Genomic DNA, 11,226 nt, shown 5'->3' with positions numbered 1-11,226 from the left:
ATATATATATATATATATATATCAAAAATAGCTCATAATTTTAATTATAATCAATCAGTATTAATCTACCGTTATAAAAACAGCAGAAGCTGTTTCTGTAGCTCGATTTAAAGCTTCATCTGGCTTAACTGAACTGGAAAGCATTGTCTGTATTTGTAAAATATCCTTTAGTCGTCTCTCTAGGAACAACCATGTTTCTTTGTGGTCTTCACTTGTATCTTGCAACATGTACAATTCAGTAGCTTTATAAATAGTCGCTAGTATCATTCTCCTGGCATACCAGTTAATCTAATCAAAGTAATGTACTCTATTTAAACAGCACATCCGAACAATATCTTCCTTATACTAATAGATAAATATTAGTGATACGACTTACATCAACCGATCTATCGCCGGCATAGTAGCAGATATCATCGACTAAAGTTAATAAATTTGCTAAAGCAGTTGGTACATTCGGTGGAAGAGACATAATAGCCATTGCTTGTGGCCAGGTTTTTTTGTAGGGAACCACCATTCTCAACCGTGTTTCTACAGCGTCACGAACTTGTTGTTCTGGTGTTTTCTGCGAACTTGAAGAATCCACTTCTTTTTTTAGGATTTCATTTAATTCCCGATTACACATAGAATAAAAATACTCCACTAAAGCCGCACTACCTCTTGGAAACAATCCATGTATCACACCCGGATATCCAATTGATTCAGCACCTTTAACATCATATCCGATTATATCATTTTATTTAATTTGTATATAAATATAACGCGATATCTTAACAAACGATAATAGAAAAATTAATTATAAGATAGAATAGAATATAAAAAAATAATGATTTAAATTACCAGCACTAATAGCCTGTTTGCTCCATCCCATGTCAGGAACAAATTTTAAAGAAGCGCCAAGTATTTTTAACTTAATATTTTTTTCATATTCCTCATCATTCTCCTCATGAGTACATTGTTGTGATTCCGCTTTTCTATTGTTATTTTCAAACTGATCGGCCAGCAAAGCCCTAGAAGTCCATAAACGTCTAAAACCTAATAAAATCAATATCTATTTTTAAAATTATCTAATAATAATAATAAGATATGCGTTAAATATATTACATAAAACATAAGAATTATTAGCAGAAATTAATTCTAGTTTTAGTGTAATTTTTATCACAAATATGATATTAATACAGTATACAATCTAGTTAAAAAATGTTTTTATTAAATTTAAACAATTACAATTTTACGATCTTAAACAATTATAAGTATTTATGATAGTATGACATTTTCATGAGTGATTTTATTTCTATTCTAATATATTTATCAGATTTCTCCACCAATTTTTCAAATCTCCGTTCATACATTCATTAACTCGTATAAGAATGCTTTCCATTACATCTAAACCATTTATCACTTGATAACAGACAGAAATCTTTTCGTGGAGCGGCATAACTGGTAATTGTTCACCACCAACAGTCAATGTAACTTCCATATGAGCCTTCATTAACTTGCTATAATCTTGATTTTTAGCTAAATCCTTTTTCTGTTGCTCCAAATCTTTTTTCTTCACAATCCAATGTGCTCTGCATAAGTCTATACCTTCTCTTAACGGATTCAAATAATTAGTTGTCAGTGTATATGTCATGTTCCAAATACCTGTCTCATTGTTCTTATCTCTGATAAACAAAAATCTTAGTAAGTTCAGCGTAGTAATGATTTCGTCTGATATTTCCACCACATCAGACGAACTTCCATGAGACAGATTGCAAATCTTTTTCAATAACAATTCCATATTTTTTCCAAGAAATTGGGGATTTTGTGGGGTTGAATCGAGACATTCAATGATAGAAGATTTAAATATGCCAGTGATAAAGCTTAATAGGCCAGAATGTTCGATATTCTCATATAAATACAAGATGATAGTATACCTAGCTTCCATGTTAAATATCTCAATATAGTTTTGAAAAATGCGTACTGCCTTCTTCCGTTGCTCATCATTATTAGAGTAAATCATCACTTTAGTGATTGGTTGAAACAATTCTGTATATATTTCCAGGCTTAATACCTCAGAGTCTAAGGAGCGAAGTGAAATGCGTTTTATAACATTTTCCATAAAAATTAATCCAGTGGAGATTGAATAATCTTCGCTAAGCAGTATTTTGAAAAAGTATGCACATGTTTCAAGGATATAATAAGAATTATATATTTGTGGTACATTTATCCAATAATTTTCTTGAGTAATTACGTAAAAATAAAAATTAGCATAAGCCATATTAGATATGTTATGACTCCAATCTATTGTAAAACAAAAAGAAGATTCAATATTTCTTTTTAGTTTTAGATATTTGTCTAGTATTTTAACATGAGATTCTCTTTGACGTTTGCTAACAGTATCTAAAAAATATAATATATCTCCAGTGAGGTAAAGTGCTTGTGTTACTATGTTATCCGCAATTTCTTTATATGTTATTTCTTCACTGATGTATTTGTTCAAACAGCAAAAAGGTTTCCCACACAGAAAAATAAAAAAACTCAAGAGACGATCTCCAAGTAGAGATCCTTTCTCCTGCTTAGAATTGATATCTATCGCCTCTTGCACTAATGGTTCTAGAAACACTATGATTGCCTTATATGTATTTATAATTCTGTCACTAGCTCTTTCTGGATCATTGGTTTCATCTGGCAGTGGTAGATTCCCAAGGTACGTCTTGATTGCATCAAAGTACCAATCGATGGTTTTGCTCTTGTTTCGTGCCAGCATTAAACAAGTCTGTATTGCACCCAAGATGGTACAGAAATTTACATGGTCAGTCGCCCATTTTAAATATCTTGGAAATTCTATTATGGCTATTGTAGGCTCGCAATTCTGAGTTAAAAACGTCAATACATTTAAACAGCAATCGAACATCGCTTTGCGATGTTGTAACACAAAGCTCGTGAGATTCGGAACGATGGCAGACATGATGTCGCATAAGCTATTTTCAGTCATCAAATGATCCTCTTTTAAAAGCTGTATAGCTTCTGCAGTTTTACACTCGTGCATAAGGTCGGTAACTCGGCTGATAAATACTTTTGTCATCTTGGTAAAGCTTCCGATGGCGAAAACATATAAAAAGATTACATGCAGATAACACTATTCTTCGAAAAAAGTATTTATATTACTTTCTATATGTACTTATGTATTTACCTTTTTGTGTCGATCTCAAGTAATTCCTGCTCTATTATTCGCCACTTGTTCGAAAGATTTTTTTCATCAAAGAAATATGCAGATACGAGATATTCCTTATTTTCGCCCTTGAGGAGGAAACATCAAACACGAGTCTCTCTCTCGAAAACGCGTCTTTAAGCGAGGTTATGTCTCTTCGCGCAAGAATTTGATTTAGGTTACACAAAATGTCACGCACCCTTCTACTGTCAACGCGAAAAGGCACGGAATTGGGTAGAATGGAATCTAACAACAATCAGATTCGATCGAGAGCGAGCGGTTGACCGAAAAGTCAAAAAGACAAAGATTCCTAGAAAAAAGGTTCCGTAGGTAGGAAGAAGGGTAGGACAAAGCAGGGCAAAACGTGGAACGGAAGTTCGACTCGCGAGCGTCGCTAACAATTCGCTTACCGGTCGCTGCAAATTTGCTCCGTGCCAAGCGGAACGAATTAAACATCGCCATGTCACTGAATATCTCAAACTCCTATCGCTAAAAAAATTCCGAAAAATGCAAACCATGCATGTTCTTGAGATACGATTAGAATTTCGTTGAATTTCGCGATACTGTTTCTAGTTTCTACATCTGACGGTTGCGCCGCGGCGTTTCTCAGACCTGATGGGTCAAGGCTGGATTATATATTCAAAAGCACATTTTTCGGAGGAATCTGAAAATGATAATGCGATGTGTTCCACTTAATAATGCAGAGTTAAAAATAATATTGATGTTAATAAAGATCAGGTGCACAAGATAAGTCTAACCTGACATGCATATTAAAGAATTGAAAGACATGGCAATGCATGGAGATCACATGGGATTCAGCCAATCAGAGAAATGAAACTTTGCTTTTTTTTTTATTCCAATTGAAGCATAATGTTGATTGGCTACGTTTCATCGCGGTTTACCGTCGGGACCAATGAACACACGCCCACGTCGATTCACGTCGGAGCCGTCTGCTTTTGTATACTCGTGAATGATGTCTCTTTTAACCTCAAATACGCTCTGCGCAATTTCAGTTTTGTGATCGAAGAGCGCTTGATTAAAGTTGTCGCGTTTGATTAAATCAAACGAGAAGATTTCACCGCAGGAATTTCTTTAGAAATGGGCGATTCGGACGAGGAGAATTACGCAACATTTGGTGTTCCTCTTGATCCTTTGGACGAAGGTATACAAACGGAATAAATTATAGTACTTAAGGATATATTGTATTATAAATATCCTTTTTGTGTTATATTAAAAAGTTTTGATCTCACACAGAGAACATCCCGCGAAAGAAGCCCATCACGATCGAGGAGCAATATGCATATGACGCCCAAGGTAGACGTAGGTTTCACGGAGCTTTTACAGGCGGTTTCTCAGCAGGATACTTCAACACCGTCGGCACTCGCGATGGCTGGAGACCACAGCAATTCAAGTCTTCTAGGAGCAGCAAGGCAGACAACGTTGTTCAGCGACCAGAAGATTTTATGGATGAAGAGGACACCAGTCTTTTCGGGATAGCTCCTAAAGGCATTCGAGCCACCAGCGATTATGCTGATCATGGAGAGAAAGGAAAAAAAAGGGAGAGGATAAGCCAGGAAGGACCTATCCCTGGTACTCCTATCTTAAAGGAGCTTTTAAGACAAGTCAAGTTAGTATTTGCAAAAATTAGTGGTCATTTAATTTCTGTTAGTTTAAATTGAAATTGTTAACAGTATATTTTTGTTTGAGAAAAAAATAGAGTAGCGCATTAATTATTTATTAGTGCGTTTAATTTTGGAGTACAAATTCCATTTAGATTTAAAGTGATAGTAATTTCAAAAAGTGATAATTTTAAATATTTATAATTACAGAGAAACAGTGGGTATCGTTTTGCTCAAGAAGATGGGCTGGAAACCTGGTCAAGGTGTAGGTTCCAGATTGACAAAAAAAGAAAAGCAGAAGATAAAGCTGCGTAATGAAAAATTAAAACTAGCACAGGACAATCCCGAAATAACAGGAAGCAATTCTGAGGATTCGGATGATGACCCCACTAATATTACTTTTGCACCTGACGATTATGAGCCATTCCGGTGTAAACCGAAAGATAATTATTTTGGCATTGGTTACTCGGGTTTAGATAGGCGAAAAGTCCTTTCCAGTCACATCAATCTATTTGACAATCCAGCTTTTTGCATCCAAGATAAAAATAAGAAATTGTCGATTCATGGCCAGGCGTTTGGAGTTGGTGCTTTCGAAGCTGACGATGAGGATATATATGAGAAGGAAGACATGTCGAGTTACGATTTTGCTTTGGGCCCCGAGCGTAAGGCAAAGACAAAATGGTCTCAGGATGGACCGAGTAGTTCGCAGACCGATTGTCTGGACAATTTTACACATGCGAAAGAGAGACTGGAGAGCAAGAAATTCTTCAAACCTCCAGAATTGCCGAAGAATTTTGCACCGGTACACGCTATTAGAAAAAGTAGGTTTTATCCGCCGATTACAACCCCGGTAGAAAATCAACGCAGGGAACCATTGAACGCCACAGATAGAGCGCGAATCTTGGAAGACCCTGATGAATGTTCGAAAAAGCCACAGACATCATCGAGTACGTCTGTTGCCTCTAATATTATTTCAAAAACCTTGAATTTGCATGGTAAACAACAAACAGAAGAGAGAAGAAAATTGGAGACACAACAGAAAACGACGAGCAACTCGTGGCTGGACAAATTAAACGCACAAAGCTTCGTCAAAGGTGGTATTGTTGGTTCCAGCAAAGACGATATGAATAACTTAAAGAAATTGGAAGATTTTAAAGAATCTTTGTCTGCGCAATCAAGCATTGATAAATCAATGGAGAACGATTTCTCAGATAAGGGTGAAACGAAAAAATTATTCCTGTCTGATCCGGATAAACAGAGACGATTCGAGCAGTATCTTATCTTCTCGAAGAACGGCGAAAAGGATAAGTTCGAAAGTATTCAACCACTTTCTATGACTAATTGGGAGAGAGAGCAAGAACGCGAAGAATTCGAACAAGCCACAAAACTGGAGCAATCGAATAATTATATGGCGGATAAGTTTGTACATAGTGCTGATGATACAACGGACAGAGTGGATCCGGAAAAGGACGTAAAGGAAGCGGTAAGATTGAAAATGTTCGGCAAACTTACGCGACAACGGAGTGAATGGAAGCCGACGAATATCGTTTGCAAAAGATTTAATATTCCCGAACCGAAAGTCGGGTGCGCACCGATCGCAACGGATAAGAAATCAGCCAGATTCTCAGTCTTTGATTCCTTGGACTGGTGTAGTTCATCAAAATTCACGAAAGCCGTGGATACAGTTAAGACACAAGTGGAAGACATTCCCTTGCCATCAAGTAAAACGGAAGAAAATTTTAACGAAACGGTTCCCATTGGCTCCAACGATATTCCGTCTAGCATTTACCAACCTTTAGAACCTATTTCTGAAAAATTTAGAATTTTCGAAGCTTCCTATGAAAAAGTTTTCGGCAAAGGTATTCACAATATTTCTTCCGCGACAACAAAAGATGTCGAACAAAATACAGGAAATAATTTAAAAGATGAAACAATTCAAGAAATAAAAGAAAAGGAAAAAACACCTGAGCCGGTATCTGTGCTTAAAGATCAATCGGAAGAAAAGAAGGATCTGTTCAAGGCGATCTTTCTCAGCAGCAGCGAGGATTCCGACAGCGAGACGGAGGATAATGTTGACAACGATGCTGTCAAATCGATTTTGATTGGAAAAGATCCGAAGGAGATAAATATCCAACGCAATACATCGCCGCCACGAGGAATCTTTGCGAAACTAGATCTTGACAGCTTGGTGACACAACCGAAACACGTTAATGACGAAAGTAAGACGTCTAACATTTCAGAACCTAGTCCGCCAATTATTGGTGAATCGCAGAACGATCTTATAGATCGTAACGATGTAACTAATGATAAAGAGACTGCGATACTGCCAGATATGTACGGTCCGGTCCTGCCACAAAGATTATTGAAACAAGACAGTAGTGCAACAACGACAGAAGCTGATAATACTAATCAATTGTTCAAACCAGTATTTCGAAGTGTCGTGGTATCGAAAACTATGGAGGATTCGAAACTCGGTGGAAAATGGGTGGAACGAGACAAGATAAAAAAATCGAAGAAGAAACATAAACATAAAGAGAAAGATAAATATAAGAGCTCAAAGCATAAGAAAAAATCTAAGAAAGAGAAACGTTCGAAGCGTTGATTTCTGTTTATTTGATGATTCGAGTAACATAGATAAATCGATTTACCATCAAGTAATGAAAATATTTTTTAAGTACGCATCATAATTATATAAGACATTCGAGATGCTTTATGCCCAATTAAAACTGTTTATACATTGTTTAATTATAATGATATTTATTATTTATGCACTATTTCGCGATGCATATATGTACAGCTGTAATATAAACTGAAAATATATATTTAGACTGCAGTTCTGATTATGTTAACAAATCTAACACTATTTATAATTTGATATAAGGTACTTAAAATAACTCTGGGATACAGTCAGTAATACTTTATACATTATATTTTCCAATGATTGTACATTGTACAAAGGATATGTATATTTTACACACATTCATATTCACGAGCCATCTTTTATCTGTGAAAAATTTTCATAAGGTAGATATATATATATATATATATATATTAAATGGCGACTACTTGTTTTGGATATTAAAACATTGTAGATATCGTGGTTTAAGGATTTAAGACGCTATGAACATACGAGAATACACATGTACGTGCATTTTTCTATTAAAATCATCCCGATATATCTAAATACGAGTTTTGAGCAGTCCGCCTTTTTATTATAGTGTCATCGAATGTAATATTTCTCTCTCTCTCTCTCTCTCTCTCTCTCTCTCTCTCTCTTTCGAAATAATCGTGACATCTAATCAAAATATCAAGTCTCTTAACAAGATCACACATGTGGGATTATTAATTCGATGTCATGGAGTTCCTTGAAGCAGGTCTGCTAGAATTGCCGGTTCCAGTCTTTTTCTCTACGCTGAAAAGGCATCATAACTTTTATTAAACATTGCTATATTTGAATTTTTCAAATAATAAATTCTTTTGTCTTCTATGTGTTCTATTTTTATGCATATTAAATAATTTGCAATTTTTTGATGTACCTGCTGCTTCTTGAACCTCTTTTGAACATGGCTGTTAATTTCTTCTTTAGGTTCTTCTTTTCCAACTTAAGGGTTTCGTTGATGCTGGTTTCAGAACCAGATGTCTGTCAAGTATTGGATCATTTTAATAAATAATGTTCTATTTGCGTAAAAATAATTTCGAATATTTAAATATCTTCTTGCCTGAAGCGAATAGTCGGTCATGTTCGGATCATCGACGCTAGACGATTTAGTTAACTTATGTGTCAATTTTCGTATTATGCCCTTGCCATATTTCTTGTCCCGATCTAACATTTCGCTCTTTGTTGACCCTCCGGAAAGGCGACTAAATATAATAATTATCATTAATATATTCATTATCGGTATTATGTATATATTTCGAAAGATCATGTAATGTTACGAATAATATTTCGATACCTATCTACACTGGAATCTCTCTGTCGACTAGTTCCGCGAGATTCGACTTCTGATCCCTCTAATGATTGCATGCTCGACAAGTTACTATCCGTACCCCAAATACCTGTAGACTATTTTTTATACAAAAGTTAGCAGTAATCAAAAGAAGAAAGATTACAATTCTATAATATTTTCAGATTGTAAAAATTGGTATCTTTTTGAGATCGAATTTCATACAGAGAACAAGAGATGTAAACAGCATATTTGGCATAAGACCTCATCTCAGAAAATTATTTCTTATACCTCACAGAGAGATTTTCTGTATAATAAGCATCCTGTTTACCTCCTGGTGCCCAGACGTTTGTTCCAAAGAGAGACTCTTTCTTTTCAAACGTGGTTTACCGCGATTTAACACCACTCCTTTTCCTGGATCACTTTCTACTGACGTTGCTCTAAAACAACATAATATTTTTCATGCTCTAAATAGTTTGGCAAGAAATTAGACGGATATTATAAATCGCGAAAGCTCACCTCTTCCCCAATTTCTTCAACCGCATTGCGTTCGTTTCATCTGTCGTCTTCTTTGATTCCTTAAGTTCTTTCGCTACGCTCATTAATTTTTTAATAGTATATTCTAATTTTTCTGTTCTTTCGCCAAGTATTGGAGTTACAGCTACAAATGGTTTAAAACAACATTAACAGTAAATTATTTATATGTACAAAAATTAATTAAGTCTTTCAAAGTACCTTTGGCATCGCTTTTTGTCTCTAACATTGGCGATGACTCCCTGGATTTTGGTCCCTACGAATAATTATACATTTTTAAAAAGTTTTTAAAGCATTTGTAATTTCGAATTATATGTTAATAATTGACATGTTTTATTCTCTATTAATATTATATATGAATAGGTGCTCATTTTTTATACCTTCAATCGTCTCGGTGGTGTTGGCGTGTATATATCAGGTTTTCCGTTCTCCGTTACGGTATTTAATTCAGGAAACAGCTGTAACAAATCTTGTACTTGTTGCATAAGAATATTAATGTTCCGCAATTCGGTTTGCTCCAATTTGCATTTATTTAATATAACTTCTTTGAGTTCTTGCCTTTCCTTCTCGTGTCGCTCTTTTTCACGTCTCATTTTCTCGTTGCTCGTTCTTAACTTCGCATGCGCGTCCCGCAGCTCAAGTAGATCGCATTGCAACTAAAATTGATTGATACGATTTACGAACGAAAGAAAGAAAATTATCAATCTTTCAACGATTATATTTTCATAGCACATTTGTACAAATCTTTAAATACCTCCGATAATTTTTTCTTATTTTCATCCTTCTCTTCGTCAAACACTTTCTTTAACTGATCCTGTCTCCTTTTGTTTTCAAGCCGCTCTTTGCTACGTTCTCTTTCTATCTGCAATAATAACGCTCGTAAAGTTGTATAAAGTCTGAATTGATCATCTTGTCATCCTGTTTATATTAAATTACTAATCAATACCTCGAATAGTGTTTGTCGCAGATCTCGCGCTAACGTTGCCGTTTCTTGCAGTAACCTTTGATGTTCTTCTCTCTCTTTTTGCCAAGCCAACTCCATACGCACTTTCAATCCTGGAATCTTCGAGCGTCCGCTAGTGAGCAACCGCTCCTCTTCCAACTACAATTATAACGAACCAATAATGATATGTATATATTTGGAAATGTATTATTTGCATCATCAATAAATCTAATTTATAATTGCCTCGTTAATTCGGGATTGCAATTCAGAGACTTTAACGTGACTAGCTGATTTTTCCGAAACTAATTCAGCCTTTAGTCTGGAAGCTTCTAGTTTTGTCTCAGAAAGTTCGTCTTCCATACAACTGATTTGTTTTTCTAGTACTAAGATGTTAGCTTTCGATGATTCTTCATCCTATAATAACAGGAAAATATATTTTTCCTAATAGAAGAAGAATTAATAGTGAAGAAAAGATAGAACACAGTTTGAAAATATTCTCAAAGATGATTCTTTGGGATTATCTTCAAAATCTTTAAAATATATTTAAAAATATTGATACAATGGTACCAAAGCCTAGTTTGAAAATATATTGTTAATTATTTACCTCATCGGATTTTCCCGAAGATGCGTTAGAGAGTCTACCTTGTCTGGTAGATTTTAGCTCGCCTATAGTTTTTTGCGCGCCTTCTAACATATGCTTGTAAGTATCACGTTCGCGCTTGTATCGTGATAATTGATTCTGGATTGCCTGTATCTCATCGTTAATCGCCGTAATTCTATGCTCATAGCGCATTTTACATTGCGCCAGATCTGCCTTTTTAGCCTTTTCTGTGTTTGTTAAAGCATTCTTTAATTTTCGAATTTCTGACTCCAATGCTGTGGTGTCAGGTGTCAATGCTTGATGAATCTTGGAAACTGCCTGATAATCTTTCAGTTTTGTAGACAAATCGTCATTCTGTAAATTAAAATAATCAAAATTATATTTTTTACATGAGA

General features: G+C 35.2%; 3 protein-coding genes across 5 annotated transcripts in view; 1 reads left to right on the top strand and 2 right to left on the bottom strand.

Annotated features, from left to right (window-relative positions):
• Window positions 1-60: 60 nt before the first annotated feature.
• LOC108748035 (ubiquinone biosynthesis protein COQ9, mitochondrial) lies at window positions 61-4,108 on the bottom strand. The gene is made up of 4 exons (XM_018485992.1): window positions 3,601-4,108; window positions 838-1,032; window positions 377-705; window positions 61-288 (listed from the first exon to the last, which is right to left on the bottom strand). Exons 1-4 carry the CDS (start codon window positions 3,650-3,652, stop codon window positions 61-63), a joined length of 804 nt encoding a protein of 267 aa, XP_018341494.1. The 5' UTR covers window positions 3,653-4,108.
• A 27-nt stretch (window positions 4,109-4,135) lies between these two features.
• On the top strand, window positions 4,136-7,522 carry LOC108748032 (G patch domain-containing protein 1 homolog). The gene is made up of 3 exons (XM_018485989.1): window positions 4,136-4,352; window positions 4,445-4,817; window positions 5,020-7,522. Exons 1-3 carry the CDS (start codon window positions 4,289-4,291, stop codon window positions 7,409-7,411), a joined length of 2,829 nt encoding a protein of 942 aa, XP_018341491.1. The 5' UTR covers window positions 4,136-4,288; the 3' UTR covers window positions 7,412-7,522.
• Window positions 7,523-7,589: 67 nt separating this feature from the next.
• Window positions 7,590-11,226, bottom strand: part of LOC108748027 (golgin IMH1) — an 11,278-nt gene continuing 7,641 nt past the window's right edge. For all 3 annotated transcript variants that reach the window (XM_018485976.1, XM_018485978.1, XM_018485977.1), the window contains 12 exons: window positions 10,835-11,185; window positions 10,474-10,644; window positions 10,234-10,389; window positions 10,042-10,149; window positions 9,668-9,943; window positions 9,489-9,543; window positions 9,273-9,414; window positions 9,085-9,193; window positions 8,763-8,872; window positions 8,529-8,670; window positions 8,346-8,449; window positions 7,590-8,221 (listed from right to left, as the gene is read on the bottom strand). In XM_018485976.1, coding sequence (XP_018341478.1) covers window positions 8,152-8,221; window positions 8,346-8,449; window positions 8,529-8,670; window positions 8,763-8,872; window positions 9,085-9,193; window positions 9,273-9,414; window positions 9,489-9,543; window positions 9,668-9,943; window positions 10,042-10,149; window positions 10,234-10,389; window positions 10,474-10,644; window positions 10,835-11,185 — 1,794 coding nt within the window. In that variant the 3' untranslated portion in view covers window positions 7,590-8,151. The remainder of the gene's footprint in view (window positions 8,222-8,345; window positions 8,450-8,528; window positions 8,671-8,762; window positions 8,873-9,084; window positions 9,194-9,272; window positions 9,415-9,488; window positions 9,544-9,667; window positions 9,944-10,041; window positions 10,150-10,233; window positions 10,390-10,473; window positions 10,645-10,834; window positions 11,186-11,226) is intronic.

This window comes from Trachymyrmex septentrionalis, unplaced genomic scaffold (assembly GCF_001594115.1).
Source record: "Trachymyrmex septentrionalis isolate Tsep2-gDNA-1 unplaced genomic scaffold, Tsep1.0 scaffold21, whole genome shotgun sequence".
NCBI classification, from domain to species: domain Eukaryota; kingdom Metazoa; phylum Arthropoda; class Insecta; order Hymenoptera; family Formicidae; genus Trachymyrmex; species Trachymyrmex septentrionalis.
Note: the sequence above shows the minus strand (reverse complement) of the source record. Positions and strands in the feature narration are given on the sequence as shown.

Coding starts and splice junctions, on each gene's coding strand:
- LOC108748035 (XM_018485992.1), bottom strand. CDS start 3,652: ATGGCGATGTTTAATTCGTTCCGCTTGGCACGGAGCAAATTTGCAGCG. Junction 1,033..3,600: donor GAGCAAATTTGCAGCGACCG/GTAAGCGAATTG, acceptor TGATTTTATTAG/GTTTTAGACGTTTATGGACT. Junction 706..837: donor CAAACAGGCTATTAGTGCTG/GTAATTTAAATC, acceptor ATGATGTTAAAG/GTGCTGAATCAATTGGATAT.
- LOC108748032 (XM_018485989.1), top strand. CDS start 4,289: ATGGGCGATTCGGACGAGGAGAATTACGCAACATTTGGTGTTCCTCTT. Junction 4,353..4,444: donor TCTTGATCCTTTGGACGAAG/GTATACAAACGG, acceptor GATCTCACACAG/AGAACATCCCGCGAAAGAAG. Junction 4,818..5,019: donor GAGCTTTTAAGACAAGTCAA/GTTAGTATTTGC, acceptor TTATAATTACAG/AGAAACAGTGGGTATCGTTT.